This window comes from Peromyscus leucopus, chromosome 17, assembly GCF_004664715.2.
Source record: "Peromyscus leucopus breed LL Stock chromosome 17, UCI_PerLeu_2.1, whole genome shotgun sequence".
NCBI lineage: Eukaryota > Metazoa > Chordata > Mammalia > Rodentia > Cricetidae > Peromyscus > Peromyscus leucopus.
This window is the reverse complement of record NC_051077.1, coordinates 32,394,432-32,417,863: the sequence shown is the minus strand read 5'-3', so window position 1 is coordinate 32,417,863 and position 23,432 is coordinate 32,394,432. Positions and strand designations below refer to the sequence as shown.

At 45.3% G+C, this 23,432-nt stretch overlaps 1 protein-coding gene across 1 annotated transcript in view; it reads left to right on the top strand.

Moving 5' to 3' along the window:
* Wwc2 (WW and C2 domain containing 2) overlaps window positions 1-23,432 on the top strand; it is a 178,701-nt gene that overhangs the window by 137,699 nt on the left and 17,570 nt on the right. The window contains exons 16-20 of the mRNA XM_028854535.2: window positions 1,090-1,260; window positions 13,603-13,733; window positions 15,978-16,155; window positions 21,312-21,476; window positions 22,618-22,710. Of these exons, the coding sequence (XP_028710368.1) occupies window positions 1,090-1,260; window positions 13,603-13,733; window positions 15,978-16,155; window positions 21,312-21,476; window positions 22,618-22,710 (738 nt within the window). The remainder of the gene's footprint in view (window positions 1-1,089; window positions 1,261-13,602; window positions 13,734-15,977; window positions 16,156-21,311; window positions 21,477-22,617; window positions 22,711-23,432) is intronic.

Below are 23,432 nucleotides of genomic sequence, written 5' to 3'. Positions count from 1 at the left end.
GGCACCGAGATGGTTGTTGGGCATCAGTCAGGTGTCGTCGGCGCAGTAGAGACGGTGTTACCACGTGCCAAAGGCTCCAGTAAGATCTCTGAATATGTCCATTGGCAGCCTCTCAGAAGCAGTGGAGTCGGGATTAGAATCCGGCTGTGGCTAGGTGGGATCTGAATTTGCTTTTATCTTTCCTTTTTTGGCATTCTAGTGACCCACAGAGCCAAAACAAACAAAAACAACAACAAGAAAAAACTTGCTACATTCTCATTTAAGAGCAAAAGAGAGTCCCAGTCTTTATACTCTTTCTGAATTATGATGTATTGTCATAACCAAGGCATTTTCTGACATATTAAAAGAAGTACTTTGGTTTCTAGTTAATCATTTATTTGTTTATTTTTTAAAATTTTTATTTAAATATAATTCCGTGTTTAGAAAAAGTTGCATGCTTAAGTCATTGGGGAAATTAGTTGAAAAAAATTTAACGTTACAAAAAATAATCCCAGGATTGGCAGCTCCATTGGGCATTATTTCTTACTGAGCCACAGCTGAAGGTATCAGTATGCCCAGATTTTAAAGAACCCGCCAGTCCTGAGCAGGGGAGATGGCCCATGGGTTAAGTACCTGTTGTAGGAGCATGAGGATCTGGGTTCAGATCACACACCAGTGTAAAAGCAGGACTCTGTAGTGCATGCCTAACCCTAGCACTGGAGGGGTAGAGGTGGACGGATCCTAGGGCCTTGATTCCAGATTCAGTGAGGGACTGTGACTATCACAAATAAATAAACAAACAAACAAATACATAGTGGAAAAGAAATTGAGGAAGGTATCTCAAAGTCATCCTCTGACCCCTGCACATACATATGTACACACATGAAAGTACATGCACACACACAGGCACATAAGCACCAAACATAGGAGTGTGCATGTGCGTGCGCACACACATGTGCACGCACACACAGCCAGTGCTTTATGTCACCGATAGTGTGTTGGTTCTGCTTTAAGACAAGCCCACCCAGTCATCTTTGTCTTACCAGGGAGAACAAACACTCATTTAAACTTTTCATTTTTTTCTCTCTCTATTTCTTCCTTTTCCCATAGGCTGGGACTCAGATCAGCCTGGCAGATTTACCATTTTCCAACGAGATTTTCATGCTGTGGTATAATTTACTTCCTTCCAAGCAAATGCCTTGCAAAAACAAAGAAGAAGAAGAAGAAACCGAGGCCCCTGCAGTTCAGTCAGCCGAGCGGGACCTGGAGTCTATAGACTTGGTGAGTCACAACTGGAAACCAGCATGGCTGAGAGGCCTAGCGTGATGCGGACGACAGATGTGGACCACAGATGTGGAAGACAGCGTGCTCTGCTGTCATTCACGAGCTTGTCTTCCTCCTTTCTCGGCCCCTCTTTGCTCCCAGCATCCTAAGAAAAAACATTTCCAGCTTAGATTCAGTGGGACTTATAAAGGCATCATACCTCTCCCATAAAAATAATTATTAGAGGCTTTGTTTTTTGCTTTTTGGTTTTCTGTGATAGGGTTTCACTATGTAGCAGTCCTGATTGTCTTGGATCTCAGCCTCGAACTCGCAGAGATCCACCTGCCCCTGCCTCCCAAATGCTGGGATTAAAGGTGTGCGCCACCGCCCCGGCTAGAGGCTTGAGTAGAGCAGAGTGTGGTCATCGTCCCAGGAGACGCCCCTGTGCCTGTGACCAGTCACTCATTTCTCCCTGCTCTGTATGTTGCTTATTCTGGGCATTTCATATCAGTGAAGGAGCGTGAGGTTTGCTCTCATTTGACTCGTTTCTTTCACTTAACATAGTCGTGTCAGGTCTGTCCCTGGGGCACAGTGTTGGCGTTTGCTTCCTTCTTCCAGGCAGTGTTCTAGTGCCGAGGTCCCGCTGTTTGCTTACCACTCCTGTGCTGATGTGCGTCTCAGTTCTTTCTACATTTTGGCTGATGTGAATGATGCTGCTGTGAAAACCTGGATCCTAACATTGGTGTGGACCTGTGTCGAACTGTACTCACCAGGTTGCATAGTAATTACACTTAACATTGTGAAGGGTTGCAAACTCTTCTTGATATATGGAGTAGTTGCCTTTTTACTATTGAATTATAAAAATTGTGTGTGTAAGAAAGAGAGAATGTGTCAGGGTCTCACTATAAGCCCAGGCTAGCCTACAGTATGTTGTGTAGAATAGGCTGGCCTCTAACTTTGCAATCCTTCTGCCTCAGTTTTTCTGTGTGCTGGAATTATAGGTGTGTACCACCACACTCAAATTTCTGTTTTGGTATAAGTCCCTTTTCAGGTTTGTTTTGTTTTGTTTTTGCAGAGATTTTTTTTTCTCGTTTTGCAAGGTGTCTTCATTCTCTTGTTACTTTGATGGAAATGCAGCTTGTCTCTCTCCCAGCTCGTCTTCTGCTCTTCTTTTGTTCTGTTGGTGCCATATCTAAGACCAGTGTCGTCGCATAAAGGTTCCTCCACTGTAGTCCTTGTGAGTCTTACAGCCTTCTGTATAGACATCTGATCCATGTGGGTTATTCACACAGCCTATGAGGGGGTGGGAGGGATCCCGTTTCATTCAGTTGTGTACAGATGTTTAGTTGCATTTCCCGGAGCCTCCCACTTCTGGGGTTCCAAGAGAATGCCATGAAAACTCAGATCTTCATGCTTTCACGACAGCACCTGCCCAGCAGACCTCTCTTCCCGGCCCTCTTGCCGCTCCCTTCAGTATTGTGTGGTATGTTGTGGCCAAGGCACATGGTCAAGAAAGCCATGTCACCAGAAAGGAAATAGTAACCTATAGTCCCGACAGGGGCAGAGACAGACCCTGGGCTTTCCTGGCCAGCCAGCCTCAACTGCTTGGCAAGCCACGGGCCACGGACCAGTGAGAGACCTTGTCTCAAAACACAGCAAAGCCCACCAAAGCCCCGTAAGGAATGACAGCCAGGGCTGTCCTTGAGCTGTGAGGGCTTGCACACGTGTGTGTACCACACAAGGAGCGGTAAACGCAGACATCGTTATCTTATTCCTGACTTTAAAGATGTGTGTGCGCGTTTGTGTGTTTGTGCCCCCACCATGCATCCATGAGTGCATGGTACCCGTGGAGGCCAGAGGAGGGCATCAGATCCCCTGGAGTTGTGAGCAGCTTAATGTGGATGCTAGAGACCCTGAAGAGCAGCTAGCAAGCGCTCTCAGCCACTGACCACTGAGCATTGCTCCATTTCACCATGAAATGATGGTTTCCAGAAATCCCCTTTGTCAGATTGAAGAAGACTTTTTTTTCTAGATACCTGCATGTTTTGATCATTAAAGGCTGTTGAATTTGCCAAGTCTTTTTTTTTTTTTTTTTGTAGCTACTTAGGTTTCCATATAGTTCTCCATCTTTCATTCAGTTGCTACTGTTTAATTTTAAACATTAAATTAATCTTGCATTCCTGGGGTAAATCTTACTTGATTTAAAAAAACAAACAAACATGTAATATGTCTTGTTTTTTGTTTGTTTGAAATAAGCATGTTACTACTTCGGCGAAGATTGCTTTCTTGTGTCTGTATTTATTGTTTTTCTACATGTCTTTGTTTTTCTCCATGTGTGTGTATATCCACTGGGTGTGCATGTGTGTGGAGACCAGAGGACAACCTCAGGTGTCAGGCATTTTACACATGATCCATCTTGGTCTTTTTTTTTTTTTTTTTTTTTACACAAGGACTTTCCCTGGAACTGGGGCTCATGAATCTGGCTAGGCTGGCCGAGCAGCTCACTGGGAGATCCTCCTGCCTTTGCTTCCCCAGTTCTGGGGTTCCAGTGTGAATCACCACACCCGGACTTTGAATGGTGGCGGGGGTCAAACCAAGGTCCTCCGGTTTGTCCCGCAAGCTCTACAACTGAGCCGTCTCCTCTGCCCTCCTAGAACGGGCACTGAAGCGCTTCCTCCTCTCTCCACTGAGGAGGAATTTGAAAGAATATGGCTGCTAATTCCTTAAAAGTCTGGTGGGTCAGCAGCCATGTGGGCCTTAGCTGTGAGAGGTCTCTGGCTCAAAACCCCATGTCTTGTTTGTTCTGACTCTCAGAACTGTGGTCTTGCATTTGTTGTGGCGCCTTTGTCTTTTTAGGAGCAGACTCATCTCAACGAGATCATCTTAATCTGTTCTATAAAACTGTTCATAATGTTCTCTCAACATTGAGCTCATATCTGGAAGGCTATCGCGAGGTTCAGCCGTTAAAAGCGGAAGCGAGGCCCGTAACGTCAAGAGACCCCACCTTGTTCATTCCAAGACTCAGTACTGGGAACCTCCGCACTGGTTTTCTTGATCAGGCCAACTGCAGGGTTGCTGACGTTCTGGGTATTTCTGAAGAAGCAGCTGAGGTTTTACTGGCCATGTTTCCTCCTTGGTCTGCTACTCCCCAGTTCTGCTTGCTCTAGGACTTCACTGCCTTCTTTTTGTGCCTTCTTAAGGGGGAAAGTTGGCTCTTGGCCCGTGTCTTCCTCTTCCTTGCAGCCCTAGTATCCCGACAGTTCTGCTCGCACATCCCAGACGTCTCTCTCCACTCAGCTCCCTGTTTTCCCAGTGCCTTGTCATCTCCCTCAACTTTGGCTTGCTTGGGAAGGAAGGTTCATTTCTGCAGATTCCTTAACTTCTCATATCCCCTTCTGTTGCTGGTCTTTAATTTCATCCCAGTGTGACCAAAAAGCCACACTTAGCATGACTTAAGTCCTTTTGAATTTACCGAAGCCACTTTTGGGGCCTAGTATATCCTAGAGAATGTCTTGTGTGCACTTGAGAAAAATACTTGTTCAGAGTGTTCTACAGATGTTTGTTAGTTCTGTCTGGTTTACAGTGCTGTTCCGTGAATTTTATTTCACTTTCTTATCCTCTTCTAATCTCTGTCTCTGGTTTTATTTTGTGGGAAAGGGCAATGGAGAGATTTATAACAAAGTGCACAAATCTTACCCAGTCCGAGTTTATTGCAAAGCGATAACACCTGTATAACTGTGATCTCCATCAAATCACAGCGCTTTGCCAGCGCCTCAGAACCTTGCCTTGTGCCCCTCCCTGATGTTGCCGCCGTCTCCTAAGGGTGTGTCGTGTCCGTCCCCGTCCCCCCCCCCCCGTGTCCGTCCCCCCCCCCCCCCCCCCCCCCCCCGTCTGACGTGACTTTGAGTTTGATGTGATTATATCTGACATCTTGGGAAACTCACTTTTTACTCTGTAATTACTCTCATTCACTCTCATTGTTAGGCAATTTTTTTTTTTTTTTTTTTTTTTTTTTTCGAGACAGGGTTTCTCTGTGTAGCTTTGCGCTTTCTGGAACTCACTTGTAGCCCAGGCTGGCCTCGAACTCACAGAGATCCGCCTGCTCTGCTCCGAGTGCTGGGATTAAAGGCGTGCGCCACCACCGCCCGGCAAAAGGTAAGTCTCCGATTTAGGCAATATTTTATTGTGTAATTGTATCTCACTTTATCTGTTCTGTTGCTGCTGAGCGTCTGAGTTGTTACGAATTTGGGATTACTGTCGCTCTTCATCTGTGTACATACAGTTGATAAAACTACTGCTGTCTTCTCTCTCTTCTCTCGCTGTGTGCATAGCTCTAGCTTAGACTTCTAATTTTCACTTCCTTGATTATAATATGCACACCACTAAATGGGTGTTATCTTTTATAAAGTGTATATTCTGGTTTTTAATTCATTGTCTTTTGTATTTCGTTTGATCAGAATCCATACGTTTGGAAATGAGTATTTTAAAATAAATTTATCACGAGTGCCTGCTACTTTCTGTGACTTACCTTTGCTTTTTTTTTTTTTTTTTTTTTTTTTTGTTTTTTCGAGACAGGGTTTCTCTGCGTAGCTTTGTGCCTTTCCTGGAGCTCACTTTGGTAGCCCAGGCTGGCCTCGAACTCACAGAGATCCGCCTGGCTCTGCCTCCCGAGTGCTGGGATTAAAGGTGTGCGGCACCACCGCCCGGCACCTTTGCATTTTCTTAACGTCATTTTTGGGTGAATGGACACACTCAGTTTGAATGAAACTTTGCTTCTCAGTTTTGCCCTCATGCTCCGTACTTTCCTTTTTAAGGACTGTTTGCCTCCAGGATGTGAGGATTTTTGTCTGTTTTGGTTTTTTTAAGACAGTGTTTCCACATAGAGAAACTGGCTGTCCTGAAGCTGGCTCTGTAGACCAGGCTGACTTTGAACTCACAGAGATCTACTTGGCTCTGCCTCCGGAGTGCAGCGATTAAAGGCCTGTGCCATCACCGCCCAGCTAGGATTCTTTTTTTTTTCCTTTCAGATTTAGTGTGCAATCCTTCTGAAACTGATCTCTGCATAGGCTGTGAGGGGTGCAGGTCAGGGCTCCTCTCAGCCTCCTGGTAGCCGATTCATCCCGCATCGTGTGTTGACATCTTCCTGAGCTACACCGCGGCCATCGCCTTTGTGATGGTCCAGGCGACCTGTGTGTGCTCGTCCACTCTGTCCCATGTTGTTGGGACTGAGTCGTCTGCCTTGTCTCAGTCCTGCACTCTCCAAAGGCTTTCAGTAGTTCATCATCTAAGGTGACTTTCCTAGGGATGGTCATGGGTGGTCGTTATCGAAGGAAGGGAGTTAGTTGTCTTTTAATTTGCTGCTGGTATTTATCATACCTAAGTGCTGAACTTCGTCAGACATTTTTACCCTGTCTCTTAAGGTGATTATTACATAGTTCTATTTATTTCTCTCTGTGCCATAATTATTAATTAGCTTAAGTTTGTGTGTGTGTGTGTGTGTGTGTGTGTGTGTGTGTGTGTGTGTGTGTGTGTACATACAGGGGATGAGGGCATGCATACCACAATGCTCGGGTCTATAAAGTATTTGAATAAAGCAGACTTCACCATGGTACATTTTTTTTTTTTTTACATATGTACTGAATTTGCTTAACTGATTTTTTTTTCTTGTCTATTTTCATGAGAACTATTAGTCTTTTTCTCTGGTCGTCACTGGCGCTCAGGCATTGAGGGCTTGCAGACTTCATTGGGTGTTGGAAAATATTTCTTTTCTACTTACCGCAGAAACTGTTGTAATTAGCTATTTCAATAAAAATTTTAAAATTTGACAAAACCTGGTAAGAATGCATAAAAGGCACAAATTACTGATATCAAGAATAAAAAAAAATAATGACAAAGTCCTTGTAGACGTGAAAAGTAATAGAGTACATCATGCCAATTTTAAAACCCATTTCTTCCTCAATTATTTGGGGGAAATCCTAAAAAAAAAAAGTATCAGTGAAGTGTCCAGGGCTCTGCAAGAGAGAAGCAGCCCCTTCGTGAAAGTCAGGTGACAGCTTGTAGAGTCCCCCGAATGGCGCCTCTCCGTCCCATCCTCCATGCACGCCGTTTTGAGTTAACCTGAAGGACGCTGGGGGTCTGGGCGTGGAGCTCAGTTTCAGAGGCCACTTGTAAACTAAAGGTTCGGTTTCTTTCCTAGCCAGGGCTGGTCTGGTTTTCTCTACGGGCTGTAGATTTTCACAGAATTTGTCTATTTATTCTGTTTTTAGTAGCGTCATTATTACTGTGGCCGTGCTGGGAACAAAGCAGGGCCACACGCGCTCGCCAGGGTCTGCCGCCAAGTGAGCCGACCTGCCCGGCGTGAGTCAGCCCTGGCACCTTATTGGCTTCCATACCCAAAAGGACTTTTTAGTCCTGACGTTGGCACTCTGTGCCCATTGTATGCACTCTTACCAGAGATTTGAGTTTTCTAATCTTATTAAATAACTAATTTGGAGCCTGTTGATTTTCACTCTTATTTATGTGTGTCTTTACTATTCTGCTTATTTCCGCTTTCACATTATTTCTTCGATCCACCACGTGGGGGTTAATTTGGGTCTCTTTTTCTTAAGACGGCGCTTAGGTAGCTGTTTTATTGTCATTGCGTGTGGGGCTGAAAAATGCTTTTTACACGTGTGGTGTGACAGAATTATCAGGAATTCAAAACACTTTACGGTCTCCGCAGTGACTTCGTTATTACTCGTAAGTTTTTAAAGGATGTTTACTCATTGCTGGGTGGTCGGAGCTCTTTAGTTGTGTGGCTGGTTTGGGGTTTGATTTTACGGTCTTCAGAGAACAGAACGTGCTCCATTCCGCCATGCTTGCTTTTGGCGCAGCGTGGGCATGTTTGGGATAAACATTCCATTTCTCTGCGAAGACTCTGTGTTTTGCTATCAAGCTGCTAATTTTGTTTTTGAGTTTCTTACACGTAGTGGGTTTTTGATTTGCTTGTTTATCACTTACTGACAGGAATATTAAATCTCATTGACCATGATAGCACTAACTATATTTTTCCTTTCAGTCCCAGTAATTTTTTGAGTCTGTGTTAGTAGGTGAATATAAATTTAGCCTTATATTGTTTATCTTTGTGTCCAACTATCCTTTTATTGTTAAGAACTATCTCTACCTCCAATAATACCTTTTGTTTTAAAGTCCACTTTGTCTGATGGTGGCAAAGCTGTGTGAAGTCCTCTTGTAATGAACCATCTGCGTGATTTATCATTTTCCATCACTTTTCTTTTATTATTTCAATTGTTCTATTTGAAAACAGCATGTAGCGGGTGTTGGTTTATTGCCCAGTCAGTATCTTTTTCTTTTAATTGAAAAGTTTTGTGCGTCTACAATCAATCTGTTCACGTATTTGGATTTGGATTTGCCTTATAATTGGGTGCTGTTATTAGCCTCAGCATCGTGCCCACCCCCTTTGGATTCATCCAGGCTTTTACATTTCCTTTTCCTTCCCAGTAGCTCAGCAGCAGCAGGGCTCCCCAGCCACACCCGGCAGATGTGTCCGTGACCCCCTGGTGGCCATGTTGCCCTGCAGAGGGCACCAGCCCTTCCCTGTGCTCTGCCCCCGGTGTCCTAGACAGCAGCAAGGCCTTCACTGTCTCGGCATCCCCAGCCACTGCGGCTGTAATTTTTTTTTTTTGCAGTTCAAAATGTGCCAGCAAAATCAGCATGTCTGTTTTTTCGATTCACTTTCTCCAGAGATATTTACAACTCTGCACATATATGGTTTTGGGGGGGGGACTGAGCACCTTACAGCTTCCCCGTTGAAGTGTTGACCTAATTATTCCTCATCCGTAAAAACTCGGGAGTCAGATGTCAGGGAGAGAACATGAATGGTCACAGGAGCAGCTGAGGAGCCAACAGTGACCTCCTCTCCCTCTCATTCCTTGATCCAGAAAGCTGAGACCCTCGCTAAGCCCCTCCCTCCTACTTCCTGTGTCTCTCTGTCTGTCCTCAGCCCTCCAGAACCTCTGTGGCTAATTTTGGTCAGCCCGGAGCTAGCTCCGCCCTCTGATTCAAAGCAAACTTTATTGTCAGTCTCGGGAGCACCAGAATACGAGCAAAATACCTCACAATAGCACCTAGTGCTCTTGTGCTCTGGAGTTGCTATAACTAGATGAAGGGATAAGACCGCCCTCTTCCTCTGTGTATAGTACTCCTTTCAGAATTCCCAGCCGTGGTGGCTGAGTTTAAATGCTTTAGTGTATGCGTGTCTTATTTCCCCACAAGTTTTAAGCAATAACTGTGCTGAGAATAGCGATCTCGGGGGACAGTTACATTCAGGGTTTATATCATTCTGTGTTCTCCTGGGTGTAGGTTGCTCACAAAAAGTCTGATGTTTATGCCTTTGCGTTCAGGTTGGCATTTTTCCCTTGCAGCTTTTAGTGGCTCCTTTGCTGTGTTTCATTCAGGGGTTTTTCCCTTTGTGTGCATGTATGTTGTGTATGCGTGTGTTCGTGTGTGTGTGTGTGTGTGTGTGTGTGTGTGTGTGTGTGTGTGTGTGTGTGCATATGCACTCGCGTGAGCATACCTGTGCAGGCCAGAGGACAGCTTCGGCTCTCATTCCTCAGGTCTCTCTCACTTCATTTTTGGAGACAGGTCCTCACTGACCTGGACCTCACCTTAGTGGTCAGGCTGGCCGGCCCCAGCAAGCCCCAGGTATCCCGTCATCCTCAGCTCCCCGGCACTGTTTTACAGATGCACGCTGCCCCATCGTTCTTTATACACGGGTTCAGAGAACCATACTCAGGCCCTCATGGTGCAGGGCCACAGCTCACTGACTGACTGGGCGTCTCCCCAGCCCTTTCCATGTACTTTTGGTCCCCAGACTTAAGGAGGGTCTTTCTTCTCTGACTGTGTGTTTACAGTTCTAACCGCTTCCTGTGTTTGGAGATCTATTTCTTCCTCTTAAGTTTGAGGGATTTTTAGCTCTAGTCTCACTGAATAGATTGTCAAAGCCTTTAGAGGTAATCTCAGCTCCTTATGTGATGGTTTGGTCTCTTGACCATATCCCAGGGTTCTTGGAAGTTTGGGTCATAGTCATTAAAGGGTTTTCTCCTATGTGTCTGTGGGTACTGCCTCGACCTTGTCATCCTCCCTGAAATGTGTTCTTGCGTGATCTTGTTTACTGATGCTGCACTCGGCTGTGTTTGCTGTTTAATTGATTGATTTTTAATTTGCATAACTTATGTTTGGCTCTCTCTGTTTCCTCTATGCTGTGCATGTCACTGGCCATTTCACACGCGTGGGTGACTGTCTCGTCTGGGTCCTGAGATGATTTCTTTTCTTTATTGATCTGCTGATTTGATCTGGCATGTCAGCTAACTCATCTAATTTTTTGGGTGTTGGGGTGTCTTGGTGGAGTGCTGTCTTATAATGGAGGCTGGCTTGTGCTTTTTTTTTTTTTTTTTTTTTTTTTTTTTTTTTTCCGAGACAAGATTTCTCTATGTAGCTTTGCGCCTTTCCTAGAACTCACTTGGTAGCCCAGGCTGGCCTCGAACTCACAGAGATCCGCCTGGCTCTGCCTCCCGAGTGCTGGGATTAAAGGCGTGCGCCACCACCGCCCAGAGGCTGGCTTGTGCTTTTTTACTTCATCCTGTTTTACACACCTATGGGTGTGCCCACACCCTCCTGTTTTACACACCTATGGATGTGCCCCACACCCTCTGTTCTTACGGGTTTTTGGGTTTTTTCCTTCCTTTCCCACTGCTTTGTTCATTCATTTTACCTGAGTTATCGTTGGTCAGGTAGTGCTGTGAGCGGCGGGAGGGGGCTGACCGAGGGAACCAGTGCGGTGGCCTGCCTGTCCCCAGGTCAGCTGCACCAGAGGACACTTGAGCACCTCATTGTGTCCCAGGTAGGTCCTTAGGATGCTGGTTGAGGAAATGTAGTTTATAGGCTTCGGGGGCTAAGAGTATCCACACTTAAGTAGTGAGGGGAGGGGGGATGGGAAGCGGACCGTAAAAGTGAGAGGCAAGTCTGTGGTTAGAAGGATAAAAACAGTAGAAAACGGGGCTGGAGTGATGGCTCAGTGGTTAAGAGCACTGATTGTAAAGACCTGATTCAATTCAGCACCACTGAGCTAACAACTGTCTGTAACTCTTAAGATCTGACATCCTCACACAGACATACATGCATACACCAATGCACATAAAGATAAATAAATGGTTTAAAAAAAAAAAAAAAAAAAAAAAAAACAGTAGAAAACATTGTGTGTATAAAAGCTTCTCCATGATTGTACATACCAACTACAACTAAAAACATGAAAAATAAATTTAAAGCATCCTTCCTGACACGGCGACCCTTCAGTACAGTCCCTCACGGGGTGGGAACCCCAGCCATAACACTGGTTTCCTCGCTGCTTCATAACTGTGATTATGTAATTACACAGAGAATTAAATAATAATCGTAATGTAAAAATCTGTGTTTCCAGGGGTCTTAGGCGACCTCTGTGAAAGAGTTATTTGACCCTCCAGAGGGGTCATAACCCACAGGTGGAGAACCAGCGCTTTAAAGGATTACTTTTTTTTTTTTTTTAGACAAAGTTTCTCTGTGTGACAGCCCTGGCTGTCCTGGAGGATTACTATTTTTAAAATAAAAAGGCAGCAAGATGAACTAGAAAGTTCTAGCCCTTTGTCTGTGTGTTTCCCAGTTGGAGAAGTGTGCCCCCCCCCCCCCGTTTGTTTTTCTGGTCAGACTCCACAGGTTGCAGCAAGGACAGGAGTCCCAGGAGGTCAGCCGGGTTAAGCCACCCGTTGGGCCATCTGAGGCCCCCACATAACTCGTCCAGGCAGTGGCCGCAGGGTGTCAAGACTCTCGGGTGCTGTCAGACTCCTTTACTAAACTGGATCTCCACAGCCTGTGCCGACCCTCTGGGCAGTGCTCTTCTGTGGTGCAGATCCTTTGATCCTCCCAGCAGGGGCAGGGGTTGAGGGACGGTAAGCTTCCTTGCTTCTCTCTCCACCTCAGGCTCCCATAAGGCGATGTGCTCCACTTTTCCCCACAGCACACTCAGCTCAGTCTCTGGTTTTGGTTTCCAGTGGTGCAGACCATTCTTCCAGTTTTCTGTCTCCCGAGCCCTCAGGGTGATCCGTGCCCAGAGTCCTTGAACACACTTCCCTTGGTGAGACTGAGTGCCACACAAGCGCCTTGGTGTGACTGGGACACAAACTAACCTCTCTGTAGCTCTTTGTCTTCTCTGTTGGTGGCTGTTTGTCATGACCTCTCCTGTCCGTTCTCGTGATCTCATAGGCCTTATGCTCTGTCATCTTGCGGCTGACCCACGCTACAGTGTAAGGATTCCGACAGTCTCACATATCCTTTCTCCTTCCACTGCTGGCAAGGGTCTCTTCCTTAACTTGCAGCAGCTTCATTCCAGGCACCGATGCACTTCTCTTTGTGTTCATTCTGGAAGAATAATCTGTAATTTCATAAGTTTTCTTTATACGAGTTGTAAAAGCTTAATCTCTGTCTGAGAATCTGCGGTGTGTGAATCACTTGTGGGTCTGCCTCTGTTGTCTGTTGTTTCTGTTGGCTTCTCGCCATTAGCTGTTAGTGGAGTGCTGGCTGTATTGAATGAGGGATTGTAAAAGCTCCAGCTTTTTTTTTTTCTTCTAGAGATGAGTTGATGTTCTTCTGGGAGGCAGGTGACAACATGGGAAAGTTGCCCGCATCACCTGGGGGTTCTGAATTCCTGGGGGTTCTGAATTCCAAGTTTTCTCTCTCCCGAACCCTGCGAGGCATGAAATATCGGCTTAACTGTTTAGGCTGCTAGCAGCTGGTTTTGGCTTTATTTCTCAGTCTTGCACTGTACAGATGCAACTTAAGGAAAGACAAAAGCCTGACTAGAAACATCCTGGGTGATGTCAGACCCACTTCCCCATTCATTTCCCCCAGCCCCTCTTATGTGGACCACCTTGGTGTCTGCACTCCATGCTAGCCTTTTTATGCAGTGAACTGTGGGGCCGAGATCCCAGGCAGCCCATCTGTTTAGCCTGCGGCCTCACGCCTAGGTTGACAAATGCCTTTAGAGGAAACCCTGGCAGTGATGGTCACCTCTCTTGTGTCTTTGCTCTCCCTGGGCCCTCAGCCCTCCAGCCCTGACAGCTCCTGTCAGTCTGGTTGCTTTAGAACATCTGGGAGTTTGTCTTTGTTTTGGTTTCATTTTGTTCAGCATTCATGTTTGTTCTCAGCAGGAGAGCTGGGTCTGGTACAAACTGCTTCTTCACAGCTGGAAGTGTAAGTCTGCATCCGAAGAGTTTCTGAATCATGTGTGGAGTGTCTGGTGTTAACCGCCGTATGGTTTCTGTTCTGCAGGATGCCGTGTCCGCCTTACTTGCAAGAACTTCAGCGGAGCTACTGGCCGTGGAACAAGAGCTGGCCCAGGAGGAGGAGGAGGAGGAAGAGGAGCTGAGGCCCGAAGAACAGCGGGGTCCAGGGGGAGATTGGTAAACAGCCACTGCCGTTCTCGGGTGGGGGGACTCCATTCTTTGTTTCTCTGAAGCTTCTGGGCCTTTGCAGGCTCATATCTTAGTTTGGAACTGTGGCAAACAGTGTGACATCGGGGAACATGGCTGTAGAGTCCCTTCCTGGTCACTCGAGTGTTAGAGAAGAAATGGCGTGACTGTGGCCAAGTCAACACGTGGGCTGTGCCGTTTGCTCTTGCTTCCGGTGATGCTGCTCACTGCTTTTCTGTGCTGTTGTTTGTCTGTCTAAGCTGTTGTTTGTCTGTCTGCGCTATCTGTTTAGAAAGCTATGGTACCTTATTATAGACCAGTGGTTCTCGAGCTGTGGGTCAGATCCCTTTGGGGGGGCCAAACACCCCTCTAACAGTGTTCACCTATCAGATATCCTGCTTATCAGATATTCATAATGATTTCATAACAGTAGCAAAATTACAGTTATAAAGTAGCAACAAGATAATTTTATGGGTGGGGGTCACCACAACATGAGGAACTGTATTAAAGGATCGCAGCATTAGGAAGGTTGAGAACCACTGTTATCAAGTCATAGCTAGGTAAAAGTACCTGTCTTATTTCCATTTCTTTCTCTTTTGACTAGGAGTATCATTTAGGCCATTTGTAGGCAAAGTTGCTTTTCAGGAAAGAGCATCCAAGTAACCTTTGCAGTATTGGTCCCTCCCCTAATCCTTTTTCTCTCCTCCTCTGTATAAATAGCCCATCCTTTAAGGATGCCCATGTGGCGTATCTATATGTCTCTGCATGTGAAGACCATCTTCCCAGGTTTTCACTCTATTCTCTAAAATACGTTTTAGTGAATGCTTCCCTTTTGAGTATCGTCCATAGATAAACACATCTGGATTAATTTTTGTGTGTATAGTTGTATTGTTAGGTGTGGTTGGACTACTGTTATCAGGTCTGGTCTGCACTTGTGTGGATGTGTGCGTGCCGAGATGAAGCCTGTGACGAAGGTCACAGATGGTCCTGTCCAGGGCCTTTGGAAGGAAGGCTCCTGCGGTGAGATGTGAAAGGCTTGGAGACACCCGGAGAGGGGTGTGAAGGTTCATCGTAGTGTCTCAAGCACTGAGCTTTGCTCATGCTCAGAAAGCACAATGTACCTCACACTTCCGGGAATGCGCTTAGTAGGTTAAAGAGGGGATGGAGGGGGCGGGGGGCGACTTCCAGTTCCCTGTAGTCCTCGCTGGTTCTCCCTCGCGATCATTTCACGGCTAGACATTTCATAACCAGTCTCTGTCACCTTCCAATATGTCACCAATTGCAATTAAGCCTTGACACTTAGAAGTCAGTGAAAGGCTTCTTTCTATTCTTAGGACATGAAACTCAGCAAAGCCTGCCCCATTTCAAGCCTTCACAATACTCCTACTGTGTACACTGTATAGACTATGGTCGTATTCTTTTAAAATGTTTTCCGAAATTTTTATTTGTTTTTATTTTATGCATTTGGGTGTTTTGTCTGCACATATATGTGCACCGTGGGCATGCAGTGCCCTCACATGCCAGAAGAGGGCGTCTGCCCCTCTGGATCTGGAGTTACAGGGGATTGTGAGTCACTACCCAGGTGCTGGGAACCAAACCTGGGTCCTCTGGAAGAGCAGCTAATGCTTTTAACTGCTGGGCCACCTCTTCAGCAGTGTGGTGAGTCACATTCTTATCACCACCCAAATCCATCCGCAGCTTTTGTTAATGAGCCTGTGAGACCGTGAATCATCTGATAGCCCAGTAACGAACACTTTACACAGGTCTCTGCCTGCCTGATGATGAACAGTTAGTAATGGGTAATCTTCATGCCTTAGCTAAGAATAATGAACTGTTACATGATTAATTCTATAATCAACTGAACAGTACCAAGTTAGTGACTGTCATGATTTTATATGCTGAAATTAAAATTTGTATGTGGTCCTTGAATATTTCTATTGAAAATCTGGAGACTTGGTCAAATTTCATCACTTATAACTTAACATTAACATTAAAATGAGCATTTTTGTACCATGCTGTGGTGCTTTTGCTCTGGATTCCTGGAACATACCATGAGAATTTATTTTTCTTGATCTACTTAGTTAAGAACTTCAGCCGTCACAGTATGTCTTGAATCACATGTATGAATCTGTCGTTTCTCCGGTAATGGATTAACATGCCCAGTCACACTGCATGGAGTACGCCTGCCGGACTGAAAATGGCTTTTGGTTTTTGTTTTGCTTTGCTTCTCCATAGCTTAACAATGCTAAGAGAGGCCTCTGATGAACCTGTGGCTGCTAAAGAGGTTGAAGGTCACGTGGCGGAGAGCGGCCGCTGCACTGGAAACCCGAGTTCATGCACACGTAGACCTGATACGAGTGAAGACGATCGTGCTGGAGACCCTGGTCGGCCACCAACTGGAATTCCCACCCTGGTAAGTGTTCTGCTTCCCTCTGCTAAAACAAAACCCCGGAGATGCCATGTGCTCCAGGGGTCCTTGTCTTCTCTTTCGAGTACATTCTAAATCGGGATTTGAGCCCCGAAGCTGACTATGAAAGGCGTCTATGGGAATATCAGCAAGAGCATTGAAAACACTTTACAATTTTCACATGGGCTCAGAATATTAATTTTTCCTTTATAGTTGGCAGAAACAGTGCTCACTGCTCTATGTCTCTATAAATGTTATGTGAGTGCTTGTTAAAAGTGTTGTCTGGGGCTAGAGATGGAGCTGAACTGGTCCAGTGCTTACAGCCCTGGGGGGATCCCCAGCACAGCTGTGACCCTGGCTCTCAGGGGGTATCGGCAGGAGGATCATCAGCTTAGTAGTGAGTTCAGGGCCAGCCTGACATATACAAGGCTCTGTTTCAAAAAATAAAAAAACAACGACCCAAATAACAACAACAACAAAAACCAACCAAGTATTTTCTGCCCAGGTGTGGGGTTCCTGTAATCCCAACCCTCAAGAGGCCGATGCTAAAAGGTCACGGGTGCAGGCCAGCCTGGGCTCCACGGCAAAACTCTGTCTCAAACAAGTATTTTTCTATTTTAGAGAAATCGGGGAGCAGGGGCTACTTAATGGTATCAAGTTTCAAAATCTATTTCAGTGTTAAACATGAAGTAAGGATTTGAAGTTCATCCTGGCTGGCTGGAGCTCCAGCTGAAACCTGCTCTGAAAGATGACACTGACCTGGTTAGGCACGGGTATAAGGAGTCCCTCTCTGTCCCTCCAGCCAAATAATGACAAATAAGACACAGAGTCTTCTTACTAATTATGAAAGCTCGGCCTATAGCTTAGGCTTGTTCCTAACTAGCTCTTATAACTTAAATTAGCCCATATTTTACCACGTGGCTTTTACCTCTGTCCCATTCTGTGTGTTCAACTTGTTCTGCATCTGGCTGGCTTCTCTGTCTTTCTTCTTCCCAGAGTCCTCTCTGTCTCTGGAAGTCCCACCTAATCTCTCCCTGCCTATCTATTGGCCATTTAGCTTCTTAATTACACCAATCACAGCAATACATTTTCACACGTTATACAGATATCCAACAACATCTCCCCCTTTTTGTTTAAATAAAAAGAAAAGGTTTTAATTCTGACATAGTAAAACTATATATAATAAGAACAATTATCAGGTAAGAATTACATTCACAATGTCTAGTCCATTTGTATTTGGCAAATTTGGAGAAAATACTATCTATCTTATCTTGATGAATTTAAAGTTTTATACCTGAATCATTTTTTTTTATCATAATTTGTATTACCATCCTAAAACTAGCTTTTTAGACCTCATTTTTCTTAGATAAGCAAAGCTTCTAAGTCTCTTAGCCTCATATACTTTATGCCTCTTTTGTGAGATTATTTTCTGAATTTGGTAACAAGGAAAACTGTAACTATAACTATCTATTTTCAACTCCATCAGAGGCCTGAGAAGGATATAAATTACCTGAGTAAACAGGAAGTACAGAACAAACAACTTCCAAAACTGTAGAAATGATGGAAGCAGCTGGCTGCCTGGAGAGTCACCCAAGGTTCCTCTGTAATGTTGGGGCATCCATCTTTAGCCTACAGACCTAGAATTTCTGATAGACTTTTCTGTTAAGCAGGAATTTTGAAGGACTGTCCTGTCTTGTCTTGGCAAAGTTTGGCAGTTGCTTTCTTTTGTGTCCTGCTTGTCCAGTTTGGACAGCATTCTGTCAGCAGTTAAGACAAGGGCAGTTTTTTGCCCACATGGCTAGCCTTGCCACATTGAAAGCAAACTCCATCTGGAGGTTCTTCGATACCTATCACCCTTTTTTGAAGTAAATTGGTGCTGCCAGGAGCAGACATGTCTCACTGTTGTGAAAAGCCTTATGTTATTAAAGCATTTTAAATGCTATATTCTGTAGGTCTTTGAAGTGTTTGAAGACCATCTGTCTATCTAAAATATATTTCTATATGACCTTCAAAACATACCTAATGTGACTACAAGTTTGATTGTTAGAGATGACTACTAACCTTAGTTTTCCTAAATGGTTTATAATAATAACTTTTAAGGAATAGAACTCTACTTTACATTTTTAAATGAGCTGCATGGGTACAATACCTTAAACAAGAGTAGAAACATATATACAGTATAACAAAAATAACCTTAAATTGTATCAATATGTAAAAACCCATACCAAGGTAAAATATTTGAGTCTAATGGTTGTTCAAAAGTAGATGTAACAATCCCATCATTTCTGTACTATATCCCTTCTTTTTTCCCTTCAGAAAGAGATCCCTGAATCTGTTCTCCTTTGTTCAGCTTTTTTCCTGACCATGACCAATAACAACTTGTAACCAATCCCCCTAAAGCATGGCAAACATCTATAACCTATCAAATGACTAAAAACCACCTACCCAACTCTTGAGAATGTGGGTGTTGTGTTCTCTAGACTGCTTCCTGTTATCTGGGGGCAATGGCATCTTTGGGGAACCTTGAGAAAATTGGGATAATGGTCAAGTCCTGGAAGAGCTAGCTGTATTATTTGTTGTCCAGTCTCTGTGTAATGGGAGAGAAAGTGCAGGGCTTATCTGAAGTCCTGACTGGAATATCTCAGTGAGGCTAGACCATCTCAATGAGCAGCTTTGAAGTTGTTCTGGATGCAAAAATTTGAGGAAACTGCAACAGAGGCTTCTGAGGCTAGATCACCTGGGATACTTGTTTTCATTATGTCTGGTCCTTTTTTTCTGAAAACACAAACTTTTAAAGGTAACATATATATCTGCATTAACACAAGTATGGAATGTGCTGTGTGCACAAATCAGTTAAAAATAATTTTTTTTGTTTTATGTTTAAGCAGGTAAAAGGCATCTGTCAACTTTATAAGTCCATTTGGACTGTATAACTAAACCTCTATCCATGCCATATGAAAAGATGATGTAATAGTAAGTCATGAGGACTCTTTAGCCACCAAGATCTATCATCCAGTCTCAGAGCTGTTCCCATATTTGAGGATCAGCACATACATCACCTGTCTTATAGTCTTTCTTGGTTTCTCTCTTCATGTCTATAGTCAAGATTTTTCAGGAGGTCTCTCCTAATCAGATTTTATCTTCATTAAGTTGAAGAGAACTATAACTTTTTGTTTCCTCTGGAAACAAAGGTATAACCTCTCTCCCAATGCAACGTATTTCCCAACTTCCATTTTGAAACCAAGACATTTCAAAAGAATATAGCTGGGTTTAATTCAGCAATCCTTTCCATAATCCAACATCTCTCAGCATCTGCCATTTGCTCATCAGCATTCAAAGATTCAAAGTCAGCAAAGCACCATACAGGATGCAGATGCCTTGTTTCTATTTCTCATCTTTACCTGACTTACTCTTTTTGTATTACTTTCCTTTTTCTTTAAAGACTTTATGATTTTTAAACTATTATGACTGTCTATAGCCATTTTCTTTTCTTTCTTTTTTTTTAAGCACCTGAGCTACTTAAACATATTGTATTTGTTTAGAGGTTTTCTCCATCTGAACCTGACTTTTTGCACATTGGCAGCCTCCTCTGACTGTGTAAGCCAAATCTCAAACTACGAGGCTACGGCTGCCTGGCTCTGGTTAGCACATGGCGTGCTGGTGGCGCCAGCCTACCCAAGAGACCCAGGAAGCTGCTTGTTCAGAACTTTTTTTTTTGACCCATAATTATGAATAGGCAATTTGACCCCTTAAGAAATACATCAGGTGCTGTCATTACCAGGGTCCCCCAACAAAATTGCAGTGCCTGTGGATCACTGAAGGGCGTGGAGATAAATCACTCTGGAGACAGTTTCAGGGAACAGCGTCTGCTTTATCGCACATGAACTACCACTTATACAGTGGAGCCTGTCGACTGTGATTGGTTAGCACATTACCTTGGACCCGGTGGTGAGAGCTCAAGCCACCAGGGTCCCTGTGCAGAAGGAGATGTGGAGAGTGCAGACTCGTCCACTGGCCAGCTACTCAAGCGCAGTGTGCCGGGTAGGCTCACCATCAGGTTATGCCTGCGTTTTCTGCTACAATCAAGACATCCGGAATGGGGATACTTCCTGTCTAAGACTCAAGGATGAAGACACATTAGAAATAAAGACAGATGGCCGCTTGCTGATGGAGCTGATATCTGGAGACACTTCCTCCTCTTCAGTTGTGATTTTGTTGTATTTTCTTCACAGATCCGATGAAACTTCATGGTCCTTCACAGCGGTTGTTATGTTCATCTAGTCTGAGTGCAAATTCCACTTGTCTACAATTTTATGTTATTGGGTTTTTTCCATCTATTTTTTATTTATGTTGATGGGGGTATTGCCTGCATCTGTCTGGGCACCATGTGCCTGCACTGCCCACAAAGGCCAGAAGAGGGCGCCAGATCGCCTGGAACCAGAGTTGTAGACAGTTGTGAGCTGCCGTGTGGGTGCTGGGAATTGAACCTGGGACCCTGCAAGGGCAGCCAGAACTCTTAACTGGGAGCCATCTCTCCAGACGCTATATTGAATTTTTTTTTTTTTTTTTTTTGTTTTTCGAGACAGGGTTTCTCTGTGTAGCTTTGCGCTTTCTGGAGCTCACTTGTAGCCAGGCTGGCCTCGAACTCACAGAGATCGCCTGCTCTGTCCAAGTCTGGATTAAAGCGTTGCACATTTTAAATCCTTTTTTATCATTATACCTTGTTCTGACAACACTACTCTTTAAGGACAATGCATTTCCAAGTAGGAGTCTTCACATAGAAAGCCTCCCTTCCCTCTCCTTTATGAAACATGATGCTCTGTAGGGCAAGCCTTGCTCACAGTGCTGGAGGAGTCTCTGCTTAACTTTAGCTGTTTGCTCACGCCCTAGAACAGTGGTTCTCAACCTATGGGTCATGACCCCCGCAGGGATCACATATCAGATAGTCTGCATATCACATACTTAACGATTGCTAACGGTAACAAAATTACAGGTATGAAGTAGCAACGAGATAATTTTATGGTTGGGGGGTCACCGCGACATGAGGAACTGTATTAAAGAGTTGCAGCATTAGGAAGGGTGAGAACCACCGCCCTAGAGGAACGGCACCCATAGGAACATGCACCTGCCAGCCGCTGCTGAATCACCCGCTCTCGCCGTAGGTCGATAAGGAGACGAACACCGATGAAGCCGTGGATGGCAACCTGGCAGTTCGCCCCAAAGACCGCAGCAGCCTGGGCTCCCGACAGCACCCCTTCGTGAGAAACAGCATGATAGTGCGCTCACAAACCTTCTCCCCCGGCGAGCGGAGCCAGTACATCTGCAGGGTAAGGAGAGCCGAGCTGCCGGAGCGCTGGTGATGGCGGCCTCTTCCCCTCCTGCAGGGAGTGCCCACTGATGCCCGGGCACCCGGGCTGCAGAGCCGGCTGGAGACAGGAGGTGTAGATTGTCACCCCCGGGGTCCTTTTCGGGGGTTCAAGGTCCTGCTGGCTCTAGTGTAATTAATTGACTTGGCAAAGAAGTAAAGTTTAAGGATTTAGATGCGAAGAATTGTTGAACTTCTGTGTTTAGAAACATAAAATGGCGTGAGAAATGTATTTTGAATATTTCGTATGCCTTTCTAAGCATGTTGATCTCGCCGAAGAGAAAATGTGAATTGGATTGTCCAAAATGATGTTCTAAGACCTTGCGTCCCTGAATCAGACTCGTAGTCCCGGGAAGAAAATTGTGAAATTCACATCAGTTTCCCCAAAGTCGACCTTAGGAATTATTTATGAACTATAGTAAATGGATTTCATATTCCATACAACTAGATAGGTACTCTTAAAATTCTGAACTTACCAGGCAGTAGAATACTCACTGAGCACCTGCCGAGAAACAAAGACTCCGCCCCCTCCTCTTTTGCACAACTTCTGTTCTTGTCGATGAGCCAGACCATAATAATAAGCATGCTGAAGAAGTTGTGAGTTGCTATTGGTGGACTCAGTGCCCTGGGAAACAGAAGAGCAGGCTAAGGGGGTTGGGGTGACCCGCGCAGAGCCTGAGCCAGGGGAGGCGTGAGCATGCGCGATGTGGACAGCCCGGCCCTCGGCGCTGCGCTTTAGAGAAAACAACCCACTGTTGGCTGCAAGTCGAGAACTCGTTGTATCAGAAACGAGTTCTCTTTCCACACAGATCTGATCCCTGCTACCAAAAGCCTGCTCTTTAAGTTCTTTCAGAAACTTACGTTGAGAAAACCCAAAGAATGGGGAGGAAATGAGTTATGGAAGATGTTCTTAAAAGTACAGTGCACGGGCTGCGGATGTGGCTCTGTGGTTGATCGGTTCCCTGGCGTGTGCGGCCCCGGATTTGATCCCAGCCCAGCAGCGAAGGGCAAAGGAGAGGGCGGCGGTTCACGTGTCTCACACCTGCTCTGTTCTGTTGGTTATCTTGTGATTATTTTCTTCCTCTCTTGTCTTTGGTCACCAGTTAAACCGGAGCGACAGCGACAGTTCAACCCTGGCCAAAAAATCATTGTTTGTGAGGAACTCCACGGAGCGGCGCAGTTTGCGGGTGAAAAGGGTGCGTATTCCCTGAGCCGGACTTGAACACAAATCCCAGGAGGGTCAGATGTCAGCGTCCCCAGCTCTCGGGCTGGGGACCAAAGGCCCTGGACCTCCTGGAGCTGCGGCTGTGAGTCACGTGCTGGGCCAGGGAGGATGTGCTGGGCCCTGCTTTGGCCCTGTGCTGATTAAGGTGGGAAACTGGTTTGCAGCGTCTTTGGAGAAGGTGGTTGCTGGGTCCCCAGAGTCAGTGAGTTGAGAACCACCACCATCTAAAAATGGGGGCTTCAACGTCTCCACCATGTCCGGCTCTTGAGTGATTGTGGGAGAATTTAAACCCAGGCACCTGCCCTGAGGGAGCAGATTTTCCACAAAGGGGTAGCACATGGGTGCTTTGTGCAGGGTTTGCAGAGAGGAGGAGGTGTCTTTTTTATTACAAAGTTAATCACTTGCATGAACAGTTAGTTTTAGGCATTGGAAGTGAACATGGATAGGCCAGTTCTCACTTCTTTCTAAGTCACCTGCCTTCCAAAGCAGCTCTTGCTTTTAGGGGACGGCAGCTTGGGGGCATTTTAACCGCAAGTGTTCAGGACCTGAGCGGAGCTAGGTTACTCATAGCTTAGTTAAAAGAACTCCTCGAACTAGACATGGGTAAGTCCTGAAATGTTGCTTATGTTGGGGTTGTTTAGCTGGCTTTTAAGAAGGCAGATACGGGGCTGGAGAGATGGCTCAGCAGTTAAG